Below are 22,825 nucleotides of genomic sequence, written 5' to 3'. Positions count from 1 at the left end.
CCGCGCCCCGTTTCGATTGGCTCACGCGAGAAGGTGGGCGGGGCCTTCCGCTCTGATTTGTCCCTCCGCGTGGGCGGGGTCTGCGAGGGAAACGTTTTCCCGGGAAAGTCTCGTGTGGTGCCGTTCCCCGGGTCTTCCCGGGTCTCTCTGGATATGGGCCCGCTCCGGGCGGCCGCCGGGGGTCTCCGGCGCAGTGGCGGGAGGGCGGCTCCGCCAGCGGGACGGAGCCGGAAGGGCGCGTCGCTTCGCCGAGGTGCCCGGGGGTGGGGGGGAGCGCGGGGCGGCCTCTGGGGCGCGGGACCGCCGGCCTGGGCAGTTACCGGCGCTCGCCCACCGGGCAGCGGCTCTGCCGGGCCCCCGCCTCTGGCCCCGCGGCCCTGCGCCGCCCCTCGCCGTGCGCTGATCTCGCGCTGCTCCCCGGCAGGGGCCCCCGCGCCGCCGCCTACCCGACATCTCTTCAGCGACCCGGCGGAGATCGCGGCCCTGCGCGGGGACCTGCTGGGCTGGTACGACCGGTGCAAGCGGGACCTGCCCTGGCGGACGCTGGTGAGGGGGGCGGGGGCGCCAGCGGGAGCCGGGTCCCCCGCCGTGAGGGAGCGGTGCTGAGGTCGCACGGTGCCTTTCCCTGTGCCGTGTATCCCTGCCTGCGTGGGAGCGGGTGCTGGGAACGGGACCGTGCTGCTCCCCGCTCGTCCTGGCGGTTCCCTGGGCGCGGTCTGTGGCCAGTCTCCGGGTGTGAAGAGTGAAGAAGGGCGCGGGGTGAAGCCGCGCTGCTCCAACCCAGCCCCCGCCCCGGAGCGCGTTTCTCCGGCAGACTTAGCCCGGTGGCCCTTGAAGCCTGTTCTGTTCCCACCCCCGTGGTACCCGCAGAGCGGACCGGGTGTGCCACGTCCCTGCCAGGCGCTTCCATTAGAGCCCCCCACGCTGCGCTCAGCCTGGCGACAGGCGACTGGATGGGGACAGAGGTGCTGGGGGCGGGCGTCAGCTTTGCAGCAGCGTCCGTCTGAATGGCGCTGGGAAGCGCGTGGCCCTTCTGGGGGATTGACATCTGTAGCCGCTTCCCATGCGAAGGGGCTCAGGTCTGCGACAGCTGCTCCGGTGGGATTTTGACCCTCTAAGGTCCACTCTCACTGTGGGATGCTTCACCAGGGAGAAGGTGCTTGGGCTGTTGGTTAAGCTGAGCTCAGAACTTCGGAGCGCTTGGGGGAAGTGGTTTCTTGCGGATTCCACGCAGTGTTCAAAACACACCATAAGCAATTTTATTTTATATGCGGGTTCTCTCTGCGGTGGGATCCTGTGTCACCTTGTTCCCTCACGCTCCATCTCCTTCCCCTTCAGGCAGCAACTGAGCTGGATACTGACAGACGGGCGTACGCGGGTGAGGAGCGGGGGCTGCACCTTGGTGTGCGTGGGGTGCCCAGCTGCGTGTCACCCCCCGGCACGGGTGGGGAACACAGCCTTGTGAGGAAACGTGGCTTCAGTTGCCATCCTTGGAAAAGGTGGCGTGGAGTGGCCCCAAGAGCCACTGCCCCCTTTGCAAGGCGCTGGGAAGTTGGAGAGCCCACTTGGGGCCTGAGGGAGCTCCCGTGGGGTGTGGGGAAGGTGAGGGGTGGGAAGGGGACCTGTGGGTTGGACACCAGTGCAGTGCATGGAGCCGGTGCTAAGGTGGCCATGGCATGTGGTGGTGGTACTTCTGCCCTGATCCCTGCCTTGCTCCCCGCAGTGTGGGTATCGGAGGTGATGCTCCAGCAGACACAGGTGGCTACAGTGATTGACTACTACAACCGCTGGATGCAGGTGACTGTTCCTGACAGTGTCCTGTGCTCGTGTCCCCTTTTGGCAGCCTTGCCGGCTGCCTGTGGCAGATGGCCAGACACAGAGCACAGTTCTGCTTGCCCCTGACTTGTCCCCTTCCCTCCGCACCGCAGAAGTGGCCGACGCTGCAGGCTCTGGCGCAGGCGTCCCTGGAGGTGAGCATTGCTGGGATCGGGTGCTCTCCCTGCCCTCGTGGCTCTTCGTCTGACCCTGCACCATGTCTCTTGGAGCAGGAGGTGAACGAGCTGTGGGCTGGACTTGGCTACTACTCGAGAGGGAAGCGTCTGCAGGAGGCAGCAAAGAAGGTGCCCTGGTGCTGGGGTGTGGGGGGGCATTTCCAAAGCCCCCTGCGGCCCGTGGGTTGGTGCTGGCTCACCTCCGCCCTGCCTCACTGGGGCTGTGCGCTGCTGGCACAAAGCTATAGAGACTGCGATCTTACCTTGCTGTGGGTAAAATGGGTTGCAGACATGCACCCTGGCTTCTCCCTTGACCTCGGCCCCCCTCTCTGCTAGGTGGTGTCCGAGCTGGCCGGCCAGATGCCCAGGACAGCTGAGGACCTGCAGAAGCTACTGCCAGGAGTGGGCCGATACACAGCAGGAGCCATCGCGTCCATCTCGTACAGGCAGGTGAGAGCTGGGCATCAGCGGATGTGTCTCCTCTCCCGGCCACCCAGCCCCGCTCCCAGCAGATCCTGCTGCTGGTTCTCAAGCCAGAGGCTCCCCAGGGCTGTGCTTGGCTCCGGCTCCCCTGCTTGGCAGTGAATCTTGTCCACCAGCCAGCTTGGCCTGTGGGTCAGCCCTGTGTGTCCCCTCTCTGTCCTGGGAGCACCCCAGCTCCTCGCCTTGCTGGGAGCGTGGGTGTCTCCCGGCACAGTAACCCCAGCTCCTCGTCCCAGGCTACCGGCGTTGTGGATGGGAACGTGATCCGGGTCCTGTGCCGCCTCCGGTGCATCGGTGCTGACTCCAGCAGCCCGGCCGTCATCGACCAGCTCTGGTAAGGGGAGCGCTCCATCCCCACTCCACGCTGTGGCGATTGTGGCTCTTTGTGATGGTGGCCGAGGGCAGGATCACTCGGGAGCCTTTGGGAGCTGAGCCTGTGAAGGGGGAGAGGCGTGGGGTGCGGGAGCTCTTGGGAAGCTGGTGCTGCTGGGAGTGATGGAGAAAGAAGCAGGGTTGCCTGTGCCTACCTAGGAGCATCCCCCCTCACAGGCAGGAGGCAGGCAAAGGTCCTGGGGCGCTCTCCCCACAGAGTCCTGTGCCGCTCACTGCTGTTTCTCCCAGGGACATGGCCAATGCCCTGGTAGACAGGAGCCGCCCGGGGGATTTTAACCAAGCCCTGATGGAGCTGGGGGCAACTGTGTGTGTGCCCAAGGCCCCGCTGTGCGGGGAGTGTCCTGTGAAGCAGCACTGCCGAGCACGGCGCAGGGTAAGTATGATCCCAAAATCTGGCCCTGAGGGGTTGCCATGTGTGAGGACAAGGTGGGCTGGTGGATGAGCCTGTCCTCATGCCCTAGCTCCCTTGCAGGTGGAGAAGGAGCTGGCCTTCACTTCTCAGCAGCTGTTTGGAAAACCCACCCCAGTGCCTGATGTTGAGGACTGTGGTTAGTGCGCAGGGAGAACCTTGTTGTAGCTCTGGGTCTGGCCCCTGTGGCGTCTGTTACATCTGTGTTTGCAGGTGTTGGGGGCTGTCCCCTGTGCCCCCCAGCCACGGAGCCATGGGACAGCAGCCTGGGGGTGACCAACTTCCCCCGGAAAGCAGCAAAGAAGCAGCCACGAGTGGCACGAACCGCCTCGTGTGTGCTGGAGCGGAGGGGCTGCCACGGGGCCCCGGAGTACCTCATTGTGCAAAGACCCAGCTCAGGTAGTGGGGCTGGGCAGCAGCGGGGGGGAAGGCATCACATGGCCCCTTCCCACCTGTACGAGGGACAGAGCAGCCTGGAAGAGGGATGCCCTAGCAATGCACTTACTGCTGGGGTGGGGAAAAGAGCTCCCTCGGGCTCGGTGTTTCCAGATGCACCCCTTGCCAGCTCACATCCCTGTCGTGCCCCCTCCCCAGGTCTCCTGGCCGGGCTCTGGGAGTTCCCAAGTCTCCCGCTGGCTCAGGGTCTGCAGGAGGAGGAGGAGAGGCAGGCGCTGGCAGATCACCTCCAGGCCTGGATGGGGCAGCCCGTGGTGGCCAAAGGCCTGCGGTTCATTGGAGAGGTGAGCCTGGAGCCAGAGGGATGCAGTGTGAGCCCTCTGCTCGGCTGTGGGGGGAAGAGGGTCCCCCTTCTCTGCTGTTGCCCTGCCCCAGTCCTCAGAGCCCTGGCAGACTCCGTGCGTTTGTGGGGCAGCTGAGCCATGCCTCCCCTGCCGCCTGCGAGCTGCTGTTTTCATATGTCTTTCCATCCCCTCACAGGTGGTCCATATCTTCTCTCACATCCACCAGACGTATGTGGTCTACTCCTTGCCCCTGGATGGGGATGTGACCCTGGACCCTGCCTCGTCCTCATCCCGCTGGGTGACAGAGGAGGAGTTTTATGCCTCTGCTGTGTCCACAGCCATGAAGAAGGTACTGGGATCACCTGAACCTTTCCTTCCTTAGTCTTCTTGGTTTTCTGGGAGAGCTTCTGGCATCCCCTCCCCAACCTCTGTGGGCTCTCCCAGCTCCAGCACCCAGCTGCTTTTCAGTTCCGGGCTCTCTTGTGCTTCCTTCAGGTGCTGAAAGCATGTGAGAAGCAGCGCAGGAAGGAGAGCAGCCCTGGCAAGGTGAGCATCGCTGGAGGGTGCGCGGGACCCCGGGAGCTGCTCCCTGTGGCTGTGGGCCAGCCTCTGGTGTGTGGTGCTGGAGCCCCCCTGGGGTTTGGGGTCAGGCTGAGGAGCATCCCCAGCTTGCAGCAGGGCAATGTCTGGGGGATTTGCCTAGCTGGGATTGCCCCTGGGTGTCCCCAGTACTAGGGGCCCTTTGCCCCAGAGAGGATCCCTGGAGGCTGTGGGGGGGGCCTGGGGTTTGGTTTAGCCCTGCTGCGTGTCTCCTGCAGGGCTCCAAACGGAAGCGGGGGGCAAAAACGCAGGGAGCAAGCAACAGCGGTGGTGGGACGCAGCTCTCCCTCTACACCTTCCTCCGGGTACCGACTGCCCCATGATGGCACCTTCCACATATAGGGCTCTGGTGGTCTCGTGCTGTGGTGAGTCCTGCCTTGTGTGGGCATTGTGTCCCCCTTACTGCTGCGAGCCCAGTACACAGCCCTGGACTGGTCTCCCACTCCTTGCAGAGTCCAGTGGCTCCCCTGTGGGAGTTGCGCCTTGATGTGGCCCTGGATGTGACCTGGAGCCAGGCTTGACCTCCTGGCCTGGCTGGAGCTCTCCTGGGCTTGTTCAGCCCTGTACAGGCACTGCTGGCACCGCGGGCTCACTGCAGCAGGGGTTCCTCTCCAGCAGCTGCAAGGCTGTGGCCACATTGTTCCCGCAGTCCTGTCCCCACCTGCAGCCCCGTCTGCCAGACAGTAATTGTGGATGCTGCTGTACCCTTCCTGGCCTCCCATAGTCCTTTTTATACCCTCGGTTTTTACTGAACTTGAGCTACAGGCTTTGTAATAATAAATCTTTAAAAGTGTGTGTGGTTTTTGAAGTCGCTTTGTGCCACTGTTGCGCTGTGCTGAGCTGGGGGTGTTGGGCAGCATGTGGTCAAATGTAGAGATCCTGCCCGTCATCCTTGCGTCTGGGCTGGGGGCAGCAGGACAGGAGCTGCTTGGCTGAGCACTAACTGGTGACCCCAAACAACGCCCAGTAAGGCACACAGAGCCCCTCTCCTCCGAGAGGAGGCATCAGCCCCCAGGGGCTGCACAGCTTCCACCCGCAGGCTGCTCCGCTGGGGCCAAGCAACACCCACCCACCCCACCCCACCCCACCCCCGCCCCGGGCTTTTTATATAGGGTTTTCTTCCCCCCCCCTTTTACTTTCTCTGTCAGGCTGTTCCTCGCTGTGTTCACGCTGTGGCTTTCCCTGTGCTGCACAGTAGCAGCCTTGCAAAGGCAGAAGCCTGGGGGCCGGCAGGGTGAGGGGCTGGGCTGGGGGTGTGGGGAGGGGGCAAGTGCCCTCAGTTTAGGGGCTGCAGGACTGGGGCCAGCCTGCCTTGAGGGGCAGAAAGGGCCCTTTCATCCCTGCCTGGCACTTGGCACATCTTAAATGGGAGGAGAAGAAGAGAAGAGGAAAAAGCAGGGTTTGCAAGTTAATTCTTTAATTGAGAGGAGCAAGAGGCCGTCAGTTGCCCTGCACAGGGTCTGGCCGTGTTCTGGGTCGTAACTCTTGACAGCTGGCCATGTCCAGGGCCCCTGCATTAACCACTCCCCTCTGGCAGCCCCTCATCCCCCAACAACTGGGGCTGGTGGTGTGCCAGCAGTGTTCCTGGCTATGCTGCAGGCACAAGTCTCATTAAATTAAGATGAAATTAAGGCAGAAAGCTCTTAACTGGAGGTTGAATAAATAACTGGGAACCCAGGGAGGGGGAGAAATCGCTCTCCATCCTGAGGGATGCTCAGAGCCCTGCTGGACTTGGCCCTGAGCAACTTGTTCCCACGCTGAGTTGGCTCTGGGTTGACCTGGAGACCTCCCTTCGTCCCTGCCCACCTGGGCCATGCTGCAGGCACCTGCTGGTATCTACAGCAGCGTACCACCCCAGAGTTGGACCGAAGAGGATGGGGAGCTGAGGGACGATTGCAGTGTTGCCACTACTGCTGCTGGTCCATATAGACCTGCACAGCTTTCCACAGTGCCCGTATATTGCCTTCCCCAAAGCCTGGGGCTCCCCGCCGGTCAATGAGCTCCAGGAAGAAGGTCTCCTCAGAGAAGATGGGATGGGTGAAGATCTGCATCAAATACTCCTGGGAAGGGCTCTCTGTGGCATCGGTGCCCGTCTGGCCCTTGTCCCTGGGTGCTGTGGTGTCCAGCAGGATGCCGAGCTCTGCCAGTGTGCATGGGTCCTGCCCAGCCCCCTGGATCTCCTCCACTTTGCCCCCCTGGCTGTAATAGCTGGTGGGGGGTGTGAAGAACCGCGCACCCCGCTGCTGCAAAGCCCTGGTCGTGGCGATAATATCAGTGGTGTGGAGGCCGACATGCTGGATCCCAGCCCCGCCGTGCTGCTCTAGGAAGGTGTCGACTTGGTTGGTGCCATCCTCGGAGAGGGACTCGGCGAGGACAAGCTTGCAGCCGTGTGCTGAGGCACCCTGGGCGCTCTGCAGCGCGAGGAGCAGCATGCCCATGCCCTGCCCCCCGAGCACATACCCCTCCGCCGGCCTCTCCTGTGGGTTCAGCAAGAAGCGGCGGAAGCCAAAGCAGTGCCGGTACCAGTCCAGGGCCGCCCGTGCGCCGCCCCGCGGGCAGACGTACGTGATGTGGTCAAAGTGGGTGATCTCAATCCCGTCCCTCGTGGCCAAGGGGGCTCCTTGGATGGGCTGGAAGCCAGGCAGGAAGGGTCCCTGGTAGCGGGATCGGTCCAGAAGGGTATGGCTGACATTGCCCACGATGGAGCTGACCACCCCGTAGGTGACAGAGCCGCTGTCATCCCTTAGCTCCGTGGGGGGCACCGGCAGGGAGCATCCCCAGCTTTGCAGCTGCTTGCAGAGCCCTGGCACGTCGTCCACCTCGAAGCAGACGTTGGAGGCCGTGCCCAAGGTGGGCCGGGGGTCCACATCGTAGAGGAAATCATGGGAGGAGGTGCCGGCAGGCCCCGGTGCCAAGCGCTCGTTGACGAGGAAGACGGCAGATCCCCGTCGCAAGGCCAGCTGCCGGACCCGCGCTGTCTCCCGCACGGCCACCGGCTGGAAGCAAAAGGTGTTCCACAAGTCCTGGGCCCAGCCCCGCCTGTAGGGCACGTGGAGGGAGATGAAGCAGGGGCGGCTCAGCAAGGCTGCCATGGCTGGGCAGGCTGCGGGGAGGACGCAGGGGGTCAGGGGGGCCATGCTGGCCGTGGGAAGGAGCCGTTCCCCCACCTTGCACAGAGCACAAGTGCGTTTCCAGGTGCAGACGCACCCCCGTGTCCGTTCACACCCCTCAAACGCGTGCGTTCTAAATGAGGGGGTCTCACAGGGCAGCATGCTCTGCGCAAGGGCACCCACCAGCCACCCAAGGATGCTGAGCTGTCCCACCAGCCCCTCGCTACGCCGGCCTGCCCCATGCCCGCGCTGGGGGGCACGGGGGAAAAGCCCTCAGCTGGGGCTGCAGCCCAGCGGGTCCCCTCTGGAGCCACGTCCCTCAAGGGCACCGCAGGGGGTTAGCGGGGAGTCCCGCTGCGCGTGTGAGCAGCAGGATGGGGACAAGGGTTGTGGCGGGGCGGGAACGTCCTGTACCTGCAACCAGGAACGTGGAGGTTGGACTGGTAAACATGGAGCAACACACCGGTCACTACGGCTAAACGGCTCCTGTGCTGCCCCAGTGCTCGTCAGGGGTGTCCCACAAATGGCGGGGGGTGCGGGGGGGGTCACAACCTTGTACCAAGGGTGGTGTGGAGCTACCAGGCCCCCCGCTGGGGGCAGTGACCTTGCCCTGGGGCCGCAGAGGGTGAATTCGAGGGGGGGGAGGACGACACTGCGGGAAAAGTGACCCCCCTCACCCCCAACAGCCCCTACACCGAAGGGGGCAGAAGATCTGCCCAGAAGCCCACCCGGCATCACCTCTCAACATCCCACCCAGGCTTCCGGCCCCTCCCCCACGTGCACGCACCGGCCGCTCTGGCCAGACCCCACAGCGGTGCACTGGGGGGACAGGGGACACACCCCCCCCCCCGCCTCAGTGCTCCCTCCCGCTCCCCCCCCCTCCCCGCAATGGCCGTTCGCTGAGCGCTGCCCCCGGGGCGCTGCGGCTCGGGCCCGGCGGTGGGACCCCCCCCCCCTCCGCCCCCCCAGCCGGGGAGCGGGCCCCGCGCGCAGCCTCCCCCGCTGAGCACGTGCCCGGGGCCGGCGCTCCCCCCCGCCCCCCCCCGCCGCGCCCCCCGCCCCCCCCCCCCCCCCGCGGGCCTGCAGGGCCCCGGCCGCCCCGGGCCGCGGCTCACCGGGGTCAGGGCTGCGGGCGAAGGGGATGCCGGGGCAGGGGCCGGCCCCCGAGGCGGTGCAGTTCGCTCCTCCCCGGGCGGAGGGAGCGATAGCGGGAGGCTGCGGAGCGCCCTGCCCGGCCGTGGGGCAGCCGCCCCGGCGGGGGATCGGTGGGTGCCCCGGGCACGGACGGGGCCTGGGGCCGTGCCGGGCGCTGCGGGCCCCGCGAGCTGCGGCGGCGCCGGAGGAGCCGGGCTGCGGCCGCCGGCGTGGGGACGGGCACAGGGGGGCGGCGAACTGGTGCCCGGGGAGCGGGGCTGGGATGGCTGGCGGCGGCGAGCCCGCAGCCCGGCAGGGCAGGGCAGGCGTGCGGCGGGGTACGCGGCCCTGCTCCGTGCAGGGAGCCCGGCGGGGACCTGGGGGGAGCATCTTGCGGACGGGGGGGGTGACAGCTCTGCGGAGGGTCCCGCCTCGGTCGAGGGGTGGATCGGCTCCAGGCTGACCCCACACAGCTGCGCCAGCTCACCCATCCCCACCCGTGGCCCTATGTCCTTGCTGACATCCCTGAGCCCCTCCAGCCCCCCCGCAGCGAGCCCCTCTCTCCCTGCTGCTTGTGGCTGATGGACACCTGCCCCCCCCCCATGTCTGGGGCTGTCGCTGCCCCCGTTGTGTCCGTATCTGCTGCCCTTCCCTGCCTTATCATGTTTTTGTACAGAGCCCAGCTACGATAAACTGCTCAAATATTTGCGGAGATGTCCGTGTGTGGCCAGAGCAGTGAGCTCCTCTGGTTCGGCGGGGGGGCGGAATCCACCGGCGCTGTGATTTCCCAAGGGATGTGATTTCCCAAGGGAGCAACGGCTCCCCGCACCGCCGCAGCCCCCCCGGCGTGGGGCCAGGCAGGAGGCATGGGACCGGCTGCTGGGGGCTTGCTGGGGGGCCAAGCACGGCCGGGGGTGACTGTGACGCTGTGCAGCAGGGTGGCGAGGCCTTCGGGGTGGCACCCCGCGGGGCAGGGCGCTCCAGCACCCCAGGGGTGTGGGGCAGGCACCCATCTTTTGGGCGGCGGGGTGGCAGAGGCTGTGCTGGCAGCTCCCCTGGGACCTTGCGCACGGATGGCACTGTTCGATGTCACCCCGCGGTCCTGCAACCCTTTGGAGCAAGCAGTGCCCTTGGCAGTCCCCCCAGCCCTCCGGTGCCCGCGGGGTGGTCTAGAGTGGCTGTGCCTGTGTTTTCCCGGCGGCACTGCCTGGCACCCTCTGCGCCAGCCCAGCACCAGGCACGGCTTTGTCCCAGCAAGGCTCGGGCTGGGCTGTGGCAGCAGGACCCCGAAGCTGCATGGCACCAAGGGGGACAGTGCCTGCCTTGTTGCTGTCCCCCAAGGCAGGCAGCGGTGGCTGGGGCACTGGTCCTGCTCCAGCCAAGGCTCTTCTCCTCCCTCCTGGGCGGGGAGAGTGGACGGGAGATAAAAGGGAGACCAGGGCCAGCTGGGCATTGCCGAGAGCTGCTGGGGCCAGGAGCGAGGTCTGGCTGGAGGACGGCAGTGAGAAGTGCGGTATTGAGGGCTCGTTCTCGCGGGGGAGAGGGCTGGGGATTGGGGGTGCATCCACCCTGACCAGACCCCGCAACCCCCTGCTCCCTCCCCATCTCCCCAAATCGTGCCCCCAGCCCCATGTCCTCCCACTGCCCATTAAACATGCTGGATGCTGGAGGGATGGGGTATATCTTGGGGTGGGCAGGGTTAGGGGACTGTGAGAGGAAGGGGCTTTGGGCAGACACTGGGGGCAGGGGGTTTAAAGGCTCTGTGCACCCCCAGAGTATCAAGGACTCTCAAGGTCACCTGAAGGTGAAACCATCTCTGTCCCAGAGACTCCCTGCTGGTGCCTGGAGATGACGGGGGTTGCATCCCTGTCTGCCTCTGGGGCAAAGGCAGACCTCCGGCTGGGGCTGGGTTTGGGTTTTGGGGTCAGGGAGGTGGAGAAGGCGGGGCAGGACCTTCATCCCTTGAGCTGTGGAGCAGGTGCCTCGGTGCTGGGGGACACATGGGCAGCCGGCTCTGGTAGCAGGTGCCCACAAAGGCCAGCGGTGAGGGTGCCGTGCTTGTTGGGAGCCGGGCACTCCAATCCCCTCACCTCATCCCCCTTTCCTTGCTCCCCCAGCTGGGGGGGCCCGGCTCCTGGTGCTGTGCTGGGACCAGTATGAACCGTCCACCAGTATTTGTCTGCCCCGGAGGGGGGTGCGGGGAGGCGGTTGGGGTGGGTTGAGAGGACCCCATCAGGCCGAGTCCTGGGGCAGAGGGGAGACACATCCCCCTTTCCCCCCTGCCAGGGCCGGGGGTCCGGGATGGCGCTGCTGGTGCTGGCCCTGGCCGCCTGGCTGGGGCTGGCCTCAGCCTCCGAGGGGGAAACCAACAGCAGCCGGCTCTGCCAGGAGGCACCGGCATGGAGCATCAACGGCTCGAGCCCCATGGCAGGGGTGGCGGGGCAGGTGACGGTGGTGGCCCTGCTGAAGGCCAGCTGACACTTCTGCCTGCAGCAGGCCCACAGGTGAGCCCTCCTTTCCCTACCCCAAACCCAGCCCTGCCGTGCTGGGGGGCAGCACGGCAGCCCCCACCGCGGCACCTCCCTCCTGGCACCTCCTTCCCCGCAGACTCGGGGGCCTGCGAGAGAGGCTGGCCCGGCAGGGCACGGTCGATGTCCGCTACATGATCATCAACGAGAAGGCGCCGCTCTCCCACGCCATGTTCGGGGAGCTGGAGCGCCAGGCCCCCCCAGGCGTGCCCGTCTTCCAGCCAGAGCCGGAGGACCCCGATGTCTGGCAGGTCCTGGGGGGTGACAAGGACGACTTCCTCATCTACGACCGGTGAGCGTTCCCCGTCTCGGCTGAGGCTTTCCTGGCAGGGTTACGGAGTGTTTGGTGGGCTTCCAAAAGCTTCCCCCGTGGACCCCAGACCCTCAGCCTCGAGCCGGGCCATGGCTTCCCCCCGCAGGTGCGGCCGCCTGGCTTTCCACATCCAGCTGCCCTACAGCTTCCTCCACTTCCCCTACGTGGAGTCGGCTATCCGCTTCACCCACAGCAAGGACTTCTGTGGCAACTGCTCCCTCTACCCCAACACCACCCAGCAGGTAAGGCGCAGGGGTGCTCGCTGGAGCCAGGGTCCCTTCTCTTCTCTGGTGTTTCACATCAGGAAAAACAACCTCACCTTCCCATCAGGGACAGGCTCTGCCTTGGCAGCTGCCCTCAGCCATGGTTGAGAGGGAAGGTGATGAAAGGTCTGGAATAAGGGCACTCGAATAGGTCAGAGCTTTCAGACTGAGAAAGAACTGACTAAAGGGGTCACAGCCCAGGTCTGGAAAAGCTAACTAGGGTCACTGGCTGTTCTGACCAGAAGTGGAAAGCTCAGAGCAAGGACATAGTTCCAGGCTCAGCAGGCAATTAGTCACTTCCCAGGAGAAAAATCCATCTAGAAATATTAAATGCCAGGTCCCTTTCGTGGCCTAGGAATTCCCTGGACCACAGACAGCTTGAGCTGAGGGATGTAGGTACAGAGGCATGTGCTCTATGTGCTCCAGCCTCTCCTGTCCTCCCTGCACGCTGGGTCAGGGCTGGAGAGGCTTTGCTCTGACCCACGCAGCTTTCTGTACGACGGATGGTGGTTTGCTTTTGTCCCAGCTCACAGGCGTGCTCGCAGGCTCGCTGCGGGGCTCCCTGTGCATTCACATACCGCACCAGCCCTTGTGTTACTTTTTTCAGGGTAACAGTACTATGGAGGTCCCTGTAACCCTGAGCCCCCTTCCTGAACAAGAAGGGAAGAAGTCGGAGACCCTCATCCACCATCACAATCCCCTCCATCCTCACCACCACCGTGAAGTTGGCAGCGAGAAAGCCCCAGCGAGTGGGGACCATGAGCCTGCTCCCCATGCTCACCACCACCATGGGGACCATGGCCAACCCTATCACGAGGGGAAGAAGCAGCAGAAGGAGGGAAATGAGCACTAAGCCAGGCTGGGCAGCCTCGCAGAACCCAGTAGTGTGCACACCACGCCAGCTCGCTTCCCAGGGGCATGAAAGGACCTCCTCTGGGCCGCTGGTCACCAGCAGCATTGGCATAACAACCCACTCCAGCACCCTCCGTGTGGGTCGTACTCCCGCACTGTGGCCAGCAATGAAAATCCCCCTCAGACTCCCCGACGTGCTGCATTTTCAGCCCCAGGGCTCGGTTCTGAGCCTTTCTCTGCCACTGCCTGCCTTTCCGTGCTCAATGAAGCCCGCCGTGCAAACCGGAGTCCCCGGTCACTGCGGGCTGACACCGCACGGAGCGGCGGGGCAGGGGTGGAGGGGCCAGAACCGGGATGGGAGCAGCACTGTCCGTCCTGGCTGGGGAGCGAGGGGGGGAGCAGTGCACACGGGTACGTGCAGTGGTGACGGGTGGCCGCAAGGTGGTGGCCTTGTCCCCTCTTGGAGACCTGGGGGCTGTACCCAGCGCCTGCAGCCCTGGGAAGACAACAGGGGCGAGGATGCTGGGGTCCCTCCTGGGGGAGAAGCGAGATCGGAGGGCGATGCTATCCAGAGTACGAATAAAAGCCCTGCGAAGTGACCCCTGCTCAGCCTGGCCTCTGGTGCGCCCCTGCCCCAAGGAGGGTGGGAGGCTGCCCCCACACTGGGGTGGCGGGGACTGGGCTGGGCGCTGACCCCACGAAGCAGCAGCTGGCGGTGATTTGTGATCCCCTGTGCAGACACCTGGAGGCAAAGGGGTTGAAGACCGAAGAGACCCCATCTCTTCATACCTTCTGGTTACCTCCTGAACCCGGGGCTTGGTCCTCCCCAGGGCAGGGCATTACCCCTGTGCTGACAGGAGGGGGTTTGGCTTGGCACCTTCATCTCTGGCTTGTAGGTGTGATGTTGGGGTGCCTGCCCTGAGCTGCTGCTGCGGGGCCAAAAGTTCCCACACGCAGTCCAATGTCATCTTGGGCATCTTGTCCCCCATGCCCCGACCGGTCCCCGCTGCAAGCATCTCATGGGGCTCCCCAGCCCTCAAACAGTTGGGTGTTGTATCCCTGGCAGGCAGTCATGCCTGCCTGCACCCTGGGCCACCACCTGTCTCAGCCCCATAGCCCTTCGCTCCAGCTCTGTCCATCATCCCGCACAGCCCCATTCAATGCCTCCCTTGGACCCTCCACCTTATCTCCAGGCCCCACAGCCTGACTGGGAAGCAAAGAGATGGTTTTTCTGTTCAGCGTTATGTGGTGCCCTGTGTGGTGCGTGTCCTGCTGATGATGCTCTGGCTGAGTTTCTGCCCCCCTCCGCCCTGTCTGTGCGGGGGGGTGCTCTCCCAGCGACTGGGGCAAGAGCCAGGGTGAAGAGGAGATGTTCCTCGTGGGGATGAGGGCAATGGGATCAGGTGGGTCTTTCTCACCAGCCCAGGGGAGCTGGCCAGGCTGCCCCTCCTCCATCTCTCTTGCTCCCTTCCTCCTCCTCCTCCTCCTCCTCCCCCTTCCTCCTCTACCTGCTCCCAGCAGCCCGCAAGGGCACCTCTGTCTGCCGCTTCTGCCATCAATATTGAGGTTATCTTTTTCTTCTGGCAGCTGCTGTAATTGAAACAAAGCAGGCCGGGCCTCACGGGCTCCACTCCTCTCGCTCATTTTGCCAGTGCTGCTGAGACAACTAATTCATCTTATCGATGCGTGGTTGGCCTCTTTTCGACCAGATCCAGGCAGAGCCCTCTCCCCACCGTGGCTGGTGCAAGCAGCCTGCGTCTCTCGCTGCTGGGTGCTGCTCTGACCCAGCCTCTGGTTCTTGGCTTGCAGCAGCTGAGTGTTGGCCACCAGTGGGAGATGCCAGGAGAGCTGGCTGAAGGGAGAGGTGAAGGAAGGATGCTGATGACTTTTGTCGCTTTCTTTTGCCTTCTGATCCTTTTGTTAAATTCTACATCCTTTGCTTAGCTCTGAAAGGTGTCCCTAGCAGGCAGGTGACAGGTTATGGATGTGGCATACACAGATTTGCATTCCCTTGCTGACAACCAGAACTGCAATTAGCAGTGGCAGATAGATCACATCTGCTGCTGGGTGGGTAGTCCAGTGGCACTGTGCCGCACAGCTGCCATTCAGTTACCTCTCAGCTGATATATTTCCAGCCCTGAAGGCTTGGGTTTGTATTTTGCTTTGGGCAGAAGAATTGAGGTGTGAGAAAGAGCTGTGACATGGTTTGGGTGAAGTCCTGCATGTCTGAGTAGCGGCAAGGGTTTAGGATGAAGCCAATGCTGCTCCATGTATCATTGTGCAAAGGCCTGAAAGGTTTTGGGGTGCTGTGCTTGGGACCCGCATGGCATTACTCCCCCCACCCCACCCCCACCCCGAAAGGTGCCAGAGACCTGGAGCTCTGCAAAACTCGTGTCTGTGCCTGTACTCCTGAGGTGCTGAGGAAGAGCTTTGCTCTGAGCAGGGTGGAGAAAGAGATGTTTTGGGGGAGTTAACATGTTCTTCACATTGCTGATGTCTCAAGGAGCGATGCTGATGCTGTTAGTAGGAGTCAGAAAGCCCCAGGAAGTGCTCAGCTGTTGGGGGGGCTGGCTCAGCAAGGGGAGGGTCCAGGGTGAGAAACTAGGGCTGACTTCAGGTCCTGGTGGTGCTGTGCTGTGGTACCCTGGTGTCCGTGGCTGTGCCACCACCCTGGAGGAGGATGCGCTGTGGTACCCTGGTACCTGTGGCTGTGCCACCACCCTGCAAGAGGACAGCTCCCACATCACATGCAGCCTTGGCCCTGCTCCTGCCAAGAGCCAGGCAGATCCTCTCTCTCGGCAGAGGGGGAACAGCCAGTTCTAATGTCAACAGAGGCCTCTTGTGCAGTGATGCTGTGTCAAGAAGAGGAATGGGTCCCTCCTCCTCCACCCATTCATCTGGCAGCCGGGGCTGGCATGCTGCCAAGCCAGGCTGCTTTGGAAACATTTCATTGAGGAGGCAGCTGAGCCTAGGAAAACAGAATGAAAATATACAGAGAGATCACTGTTGTTAGGCAAAATAAATGTGGGCGGCTGCATTTCTGTCCCCTAAGTCCAGCCCAGCCAGGCCGCTCTTGCTTCTATGGGGTGAGGGTGAACACTGCTGCCTGGGGGTGACAGCCGCGTATCTCCATCATGGGTTAGGAGCTGGTGAGATCATCCCCAGCTCTGGCCAACTTGCTGACACCCCTGGTGAGTAGGTCCAGACTCATCTCAGTGTAGCGTCACCCAAGGAGATGGGACAGAGCAGAGAAACAGCTGCAGAAATGAGCCAGCCCCAGTGACTTGTGTCCCCTGCATGGCCACCGGTGCTGGAGGTTGGTGAAGAAGGGGCTGAGGAAGTGCATCAGATATTTGCCTCGTTCATTCCTATCTCCCTGCCCAGCATCAATCACAGGTCCTGGCTGGACATGAGGCCACCAGCAGGACAGAGCGCAGTCCCTGGGTTTTCAAAGCCCTGTTGCTTGTCATGGCCCATCTTTCGTCTGCTGGCAGAGGGAGAGCAGAGTCACCCCAAAGCAGTCCCCAGGGACAGAGGGTGGAGACACCTCTCTGACCTTTGAGCAAAGGTGCATTCAACAGGTTCACCTCTCCTGTTGCTTCCCCCATAACCTCTCACCTCCCCTCAAAGGCCTCCAAATCTCTCCCTGGCCATGTGCCGACCTGCAAGAGACCCATCTCAGCTCTTTTCCTCCCTCCTGGTGGGTCTGGAGTGGTTTGGGGCAAGCAAAGCTGGAGCCCCAGCCCCATGGGATGTCAAGGCTCCCTCCCCCCCCCCCCCCCCCCCCAGGTGCTCTCAGTGCCACCGTCTTTGTGTGGCTTCACCTCCTCTCTTTGTCCACCCAGCACGGGTCTGGCCATCACTGTGTGAGAACAAAACAGTCATTTCTTTGTGCTGCTGGTTTCCAGCCTGTACCTTTGCTCACTGTTGATGGACGACAGCATGGAGGAACAGTTTGCTTCTGTTACTTATGGGTTTGATCTGGGGGTTGAAAGGAGCCCAGTGTGAGCAGACAAAGCTCAGCCAGACCCAGGAGAGACACATCTTGCCAGCCCAACCCACGTAGCTTTGCAGCACAGAGCAGGTGCCCAAGGCTGAATCTGGAGCCCATGCTGGTTGCTGTGTCCATAGGAGCTTTGATAAAATTCAGGGGGACCCCCCTTGCTTCCCTCCAGGACAGCAACTAGCAGGCTACTGCTTTTTTGCTGCCATGCAAGGGGAAATGTGCTGTGTCTCTCTCCATCTGCCTGTCCTCAAGACGAGTTAGATGTGACGCTTGGTTTCCAGCCAAACCACAGTGCGGTGCCAAGCCACCATGTCCTGCTCTTCTGTCGGGTGGCTTCAAGTGGCCCAGCCTCGTGCCAGCACTGCCACCGCCTCTGCTGAACTGCTGCCGGCTCCTACGCATGGAGCGATGGGTGAGGACACGCTGTCGCGGAGGGGAGCTGGGATGGGTGGGCTGTTCAAGGGAAGGTCAGTGTCGTACCACCTCCCCTCGCCCTGCTGTGCCCCGACTGACCAGGGCTGAGGGCAGCGCTGGTGTCTGGCCTCACCAGTGGGCTCTGCAGGCTGCGGGGAGCTCAGGCAGCTGAGCAGCCATCACGAGGGCTACACCTGACCTTGTAAAGGAGCTGAAGGAAGAGGACAAGCCCACGGAGCAGCTCTCCAAGAGAGAGCACTGCGGTGCCTACCAGGAGGACACAGATCCTGAGCAGGGCTGGGTGGCTCCCAGCTGCCATGATACCTCGGTAAAGCTACAAGGGAAAAGCGGGCTGGGTGATGTTCCTTGGATTTTACTGAGGAACAGGTGGAAGAGGTCCCAGGCTGGAGCCTTTTTTCCCCACCCCCATGGATGTGCCTGTGGAAATGGCTTTGGAATAAATAGATGGCTGGACTGGATGGTGGGGAATGACCCAGGCCAGGCGCTCCAGCTGCCTGAGCTCCGGCTCCTGAAACCCCTGGGAGGGTGGCAGGTGTGGCAGCAAACGTCCTAGTGGCACCAGAGGAACCGCAGCTCCGTGGGGCTGGCAAAATGGCGCAGACAATCACAAAGCCCAGCAGCACCAGGCACAAGCAGAAGGATTATGAACTGGGCAGAAATGATTTGGCTGTTGTCAAAGCTGGTGTGGTGTTAGTTTCCCCTCCCCCGCATTTAGCCAGCCAGCCAATCAGCAGGCAGTAATAAGGCCACACAGGCTCCTAACATCCAACCATGTAGGCAACCAGCCAATCAGCCCTGTGGCACTGCAGCTTTCCAGCCAATCAGCCGTGGGGTGTTATGACCTCCCAGCCAATCAGCCACGGGGCATTGTAACGTCTCAGCCAATCAGGCGTGAGGCATACTAACCTCGAGTCAGGTATGCGGCATTGTAACCTCGTAACCAATCAGACGTGCGGCATTGCAACGTCGCAGCCAATCAGACGTGCGGCATTGAAACCTCGCAGCCAATCAGGCGTGCGGCATTGAAACCTCGCAGCCAATCAGACGTGCGGCATTGAAACCTCGCAGCCAATCAGGCGTGCGGCATTGAAACCTCGCAGCCAATCAGGCGTGCGGCATTGAAACCTCGCAGCCAATCAGGCGTGCGGCATTGAAACCTCGCAGCCAATCAGGCGTGCCCCGTGTGCCCATGGCCGGCGGCGCGGGCCGGGGCTGGCAGCTCAGCACACCCCGCGGGAGCTGCTCCCGGCCGGGGGCCGCCCCTCACTCCGCCGGTAGCTGCGCTCCGCCGCTCTGGTGTTGTGGCTCCTCTTGGAGCCTGAACTTGTCCGGCCTCAGCCCCCTCTGCGCTGTGTTTTAGCGTTACCTGCTGTCCGGCACAGCCCTCTTCTCTTCTGAAAAAGTGAAGTTGGTTCAGTGTGTGGTTTCCCACCAGTTTAATTCCTCCTTCCTCCCCTAGAAGACCATTCCCCACCCAGAGGTTCTTTTTTTTAAAAAAAAAAATATTTTTTTTACCATTTATTTTAATTACCATTTGCAACGCCTGTGAACTGTTGGGGGTAAAAGGCTGGGGCAAGGCACAGGGGCTATCCTGTGACCGGCTGCTGGCTCTCCGCCCCGGGAAGGGGAGCGGGACCCTGGGGGGCTGGGGGGGAGCCCTCAGCCTGACCCCTGCCACCCCCCGGTGCCTGGGTGGCCAGGGCAGCCCCGGTGCTGCAGGCAGCGCTGTTGACACCTGGCTTTGCCGTCAGTTGTTCGTACTCTTGCAGCCCGCAGAACGCTCCCCGGGTTATTTTAGCTTCTCTAACTAAGGGCAGGGGGGAGCCTCAGTGGCTGGGAGGGGGTGATCAGCCGGGGGGCTGCTTTCTGCTGAGCTCAGCCCCGTGGCAGCCGGCCCAGCCGGGATGGACGTCGCTCGCCGGTGCAGGGCTGAGTAACTTTCTGGAGCGCTCTGTGCTTTTAGACTCTGCGCCAGGGAGGCAACTGCTTCTGCTGGAAGCCGAGGGTCTTCGCCCGGCAGCTCCTCCATGCTTAATTGCAGGTCGGCACAGCAAATGCGTTTGCTGGAAGGGTGCAGAAATCTCCGTGGCAAGGCAGAGGATCAGCACTTTGCTAATCTTAGGGAGCCTGGGGGAAGGCAGCCCTGGCAAGCCAGAGATGAAAATGTGTGTGGGAGAGAGGGAACAACAGCTCCTGGCAGCCATAGCACTCTGGTTGGGTACGAGGGGGACTCTGGTTCGGCCCGACCCTAGCCTGGCACCGGGTACCCGGGCACCTTGCTCCGTTTCTCTCCATTTCTCGCTGCTGCCCTAGACCATCTCCTTGCTCCTCCTTCCCCTCTGCTGGTGCCCGATCTCCAGCCATACAAAGGAGCTTCCCAACCTCCACCCTGCCCCACAGACCCCGTCCCTGCAGCAGGGCTTGCCAGCTCCCCGACTCACACCCCCCAGCCTCCTGCTGAGCTCCTCCAGGCCCCCCAGCCCTGCCAGGTCCAAACTCCCAATGCCTGTGGCACACGGCAGGCAGAGGCGATGTGTCATGGGGTGCCCTGGGGAGGGCATGGCACGGTGCTGGGTGCAGCCATCCTTGACCCTGGGATGGCCTGAGGTTTTTCTCCAGGATTGCCGTCCCCGCTGGCAGCAGACAAAGGGCAGAGAAGCTGCGGCACCCTGAGCATCTGCTTTAAACTTGGGCATCCCTGAGCCGATACAGGGACATACAGGCAAGCAGAGCGTTTTCTGTGCCAAAGGGAAAGTGAGAGCAGCCATCCTGCACCTGATCTTTGAATTCAGCCTGTGCTTGAGGAGGGGAGATGATACTTTCAGTCCTTGCATTTCTCTTTTGAGTAGACAGACAATTGCAGTCACACCTGAAGGAGGTCCCTGAAATTGTCCGTTCTGGGATGTTTCATAAAATAACTGGCTGGCTCGTGAAAAGCAACTTTATTAGAGTCCCTGCTGAAAGATGAGTACAGCAATAACTCAGTGCTAATGAGTCAGTGGAGAATCCATGGGGGATTTGAACAATTTGATGGGAAAAAGCTCCAGCTCAAGCTTATGCTTTGTTGGAGACCTTACCAGGCACTGGAGAATCTAAAAATGGGGCTTTCTTGCTTGCAAGGCTGTGTATTTCATAGGGCAATGCTCTATGTCTCTTCCAGGACGTCGGATCCACAGGGATGCTATGTAATAACTATCTTAGGCAATAGATCCCACTGCTCCTGAGTGCATTAAGGCAGGGGAGCTGTAGGCTGTGTTACTCCCTGTGTCCTTTCCCTCCTGTCACTGCTCTGAACAGCACCAGCAACACAGGAAAGGCAGAAACAGCCACACTTCCAAGAGTGCCTGGGGCTGGTGGCTGTAGCAGAGAGCCTGGCTGCTCCTCAGCCTGGCTTTGGATGTTCTGGAGCAGCAAATCCTCTGGGTGGCCAGAGCAGGAGCTTTGTGGCTGCCTACACTCCTCTATCTCCTTTCCCATTGTTAATTGGCTATAAAGCTTCTGCTGTTCTTGTATATCTTCACCCGTCATCAGAGGACTTCCTTGGTGCTCCCTGGGTCTTGCAAAGCTCTGCTGTCTTCTCTGCAAGGCTCAGCCAGTGTTACCCATGTTAGTGAGGGCACAACACTGGCTATTCAGAGTCAAAGCAATGTCAAAGAGGCATGGGAGCATCCAAGAGAGAGGAAGATGCCCAGAGAAAGGCAGTCTTTCTGCTGAGAATGGGGTTTTGGCACGGTGGGGAGAGAGAAGAGCAGCTACATGAAGGTGTACAGGTGGGAGCAGACCAAGGATGTGGCATCCCCTTGGGCTGAGATATGGCATCTGCCAGCACTTACCTTGTCTGCCACCAAAAAAAGTACAAGTGCCAGGAAACCCACAGAGGGCATCTCAGCAGCATCCTTTTCCTCTCTCTTTTTTTAGGGCTCTGGAATTTAGTTTCTAGCAAAAGGAAAGCGGATTTCTTGCCCCACAGCACCTGCAGCTTAAAGCTGGACTTCTGACTGAGCGGGCACCCAAAGAATTTCCCACAGTATTACAATGGACTGCTGCCTGGCTGCGGTGTAGAAGCCATGGGGGCTCTAGCCCCTTTGGTCAGTAAATTTTCTAGCCAGGGACTCAAATTAAAATGTTTTCTGGGGCCAACATGAAAAACCAGCACTTTGTGACTAACACCAGCGCTCAGGCCAGAAGGGCTGGAGTTAGTGGGTCGCAGCACAGGCAGACCCTGACCAAACAGCCTCAAAGCCAGGAAGGGAACCGGGGCTGCTGGTGGCAGAGGCTCAGCAAATGGCTGGGCTCAGGAAAGTGTGCAGTGAATTATTGATGTACCTGGTTCCAGGCTCTGAATGAGCAGCATCAGGAGCTGGGCAGGAGGCTGACATTTTGCATCCTTCCCTGGGGAGAAGAGGCCTGTCCATGTTCTATGGGAGGAGCAGAGCTCCCCCCTTGTGAAATTCAGGGCAGTAATGAAAGGCACAGGGCGAGACGGAGAGGAATCGGGAGCAACAAATGTTCAGATGAAGAGGGAGAGGAAAAATAGATTGATTTGTCTTTGAAATAACATGGTAACCCCCCAGAGACTGCCTGGCCAGCCATTGCATCGACCTTGCTTTGATTTGAGTCTGGATTATATGTTTTATGCAGTGAAAAGTCAGCTTGTTGGGAATGAATAACATCCCTGCTTGGGCTGAAGTATAAAATCCTCTTTATTGGCACCGTCTGGGGAGAACGTAAGTAAGGACACTCAAGGTTGTCACTAGGTGAGCTCTGCAGACTGGTGGCAGAGGGATCAGACAAGCTGGGGTGCTGTGTCCCAGCTCTCAGCCAGGCTTGTCCCCTGCCTGAGCAGATCTGGCGGCTGTGGGGAGACACAGGTGCCAGCAGAAACTCCCCGGCATTTGGGCTGCTGTAACACCAGAGCCCGCAGCCTCCATCACCGAAAGAGCTTAAGATCCTGCCGGTCTGGTCTCTGCCAGGAAGACTTGCTCTACCTCAGGGCAGAAGGGTGCTTTGGGACATCCCCCTGAGGTCCCTCTGTGCAGCCAGGGAGGGGCAGAGGTGGAAGAAGCCCTCCTTGTCCCCCCAGGTCCTGCCACCACCACAGCGAGCAGAGGTGATGGGCAAAATGCTGGGCTTACAAGTGCTCCCAGTCACAACAATCCCGAGAGTGAAATGCCCTTCGGCGTTGAAGAAATGGGGACGTGATTCCTGGGGAAAACGTAAACAAATCTCTTCATGTAGCTGCTGCCTGCAGCCAGGCCCTGCTGCCAGCTAGCACTGATTATCTTGAACAGGACCAGCGGCAGCAAGGAACACCTCAGCCTTCAAGGAAAACCTCTTCCTGACCTTCATCTATTAGCATGTGGCTTATTCTCTAAAATGGAGATCTCTCGTTGCTTTAGCTCTGCCGGCTCTCACTACCTGCCTGAGATCTGGCTCCTTCCCTCTGAGTCCTGCGAAGGAGAGACCTTGGGCTTGGATGTACCCCCTGGCATAGCAAAGGTGCATAATTATTTCCTGTTCCCTAATTGCATCGCCCTGTTATTCCAGGAAATGTACTCTTGCTCTGTC

The 22,825-nt window shown here is 61.5% G+C and overlaps 3 protein-coding genes and 1 long non-coding RNA gene across 8 annotated transcripts; 3 read left to right on the top strand and 1 right to left on the bottom strand.

Annotated features, from left to right (window-relative positions):
• Positions 1-84: 84 nt before the first annotated feature.
• MUTYH (mutY DNA glycosylase) lies at positions 85-5,424 on the top strand. Of its 4 annotated transcripts, none has more exons than XM_040611235.1 (16): positions 85-253; positions 425-546; positions 1,339-1,378; positions 1,724-1,797; positions 1,929-1,970; positions 2,049-2,120; positions 2,328-2,441; positions 2,711-2,808; positions 3,096-3,240; positions 3,340-3,415; positions 3,490-3,675; positions 3,871-4,016; positions 4,213-4,365; positions 4,512-4,562; positions 4,835-4,981; positions 5,232-5,424. In XM_040611235.1, exons 1-15 carry the CDS (start codon positions 154-156, stop codon positions 4,937-4,939), a joined length of 1,524 nt encoding a protein of 507 aa, XP_040467169.1. In that variant the 5' UTR covers positions 85-153; the 3' UTR covers positions 4,940-4,981; positions 5,232-5,424. The 4 variants fall into 4 exon arrangements, with proteins under 4 accessions (XP_040467169.1, XP_040467168.1, XP_040467166.1 ...); XM_040611234.1 differs by having other exon boundaries at positions 5,069-5,424; XM_040611232.1 differs by having other exon boundaries at positions 4,835-5,424.
• Positions 5,425-6,114: 690 nt separating this feature from the next.
• On the bottom strand, positions 6,115-8,865 carry HPDL (4-hydroxyphenylpyruvate dioxygenase like). The gene is made up of 2 exons (XM_040610782.1): positions 8,842-8,865; positions 6,115-7,719 (listed from the first exon to the last, which is right to left on the bottom strand). Exon 2 carries the CDS (start codon positions 7,706-7,708, stop codon positions 6,524-6,526), a length of 1,185 nt encoding a protein of 394 aa, XP_040466716.1. The 5' UTR covers positions 7,709-7,719; positions 8,842-8,865; the 3' UTR covers positions 6,115-6,523.
• Positions 8,866-8,923: 58 nt separating this feature from the next.
• LOC121095642 lies at positions 8,924-9,566 on the top strand. Its single transcript, XR_005830163.1, has 2 exons — positions 8,924-8,991; positions 9,537-9,566. It is a non-coding gene; the product is annotated as an uncharacterized LOC121095642 (long non-coding RNA).
• A 718-nt stretch (positions 9,567-10,284) lies between these two features.
• LOC121095641 (selenoprotein Pb-like) lies at positions 10,285-13,217 on the top strand. 2 transcript variants are annotated; one of them, XM_040610783.1, is made up of 5 exons: positions 10,285-10,373; positions 11,147-11,364; positions 11,468-11,680; positions 11,808-11,943; positions 12,572-13,217. In XM_040610783.1, exons 2-5 carry the CDS (start codon positions 11,162-11,164, stop codon positions 12,815-12,817), a joined length of 798 nt encoding a protein of 265 aa, XP_040466717.1. In that variant the 5' UTR covers positions 10,285-10,373; positions 11,147-11,161; the 3' UTR covers positions 12,818-13,217. The 2 variants fall into 2 exon arrangements, with proteins under 2 accessions (XP_040466717.1, XP_040466718.1); XM_040610784.1 differs by having other exon boundaries at positions 10,290-10,368.
• The last annotated feature ends 9,608 nt before the right edge of the window (positions 13,218-22,825 follow it).

Source organism: Falco naumanni, chromosome 11, assembly GCF_017639655.2.
Source record: "Falco naumanni isolate bFalNau1 chromosome 11, bFalNau1.pat, whole genome shotgun sequence".
NCBI lineage: Eukaryota > Metazoa > Chordata > Aves > Falconiformes > Falconidae > Falco > Falco naumanni.
This window is presented reverse-complemented; position numbering and strand designations above follow the sequence as displayed.

Excerpts from the sequence above, each read along its gene's own strand:
- HPDL (XM_040610782.1), bottom strand. The coding sequence starts at position 7,708 with ATGGCAGCCTTGCTGAGCCGCCCCTGCTTCATCTCCCTCCACGTGCCC.
- MUTYH (XM_040611235.1), top strand. The coding sequence starts at position 154 with ATGGGCCCGCTCCGGGCGGCCGCCGGGGGTCTCCGGCGCAGTGGCGGG. Across the intron at positions 254-424 it reads GGGCGCGTCGCTTCGCCGAG|GGGCCCCCGCGCCGCCGCCT; the intron begins GTGCCCGGGGGT and ends GCTCCCCGGCAG. Across the intron at positions 2,809-3,095 it reads GCCGTCATCGACCAGCTCTG|GGACATGGCCAATGCCCTGG; the intron begins GTAAGGGGAGCG and ends TGTTTCTCCCAG.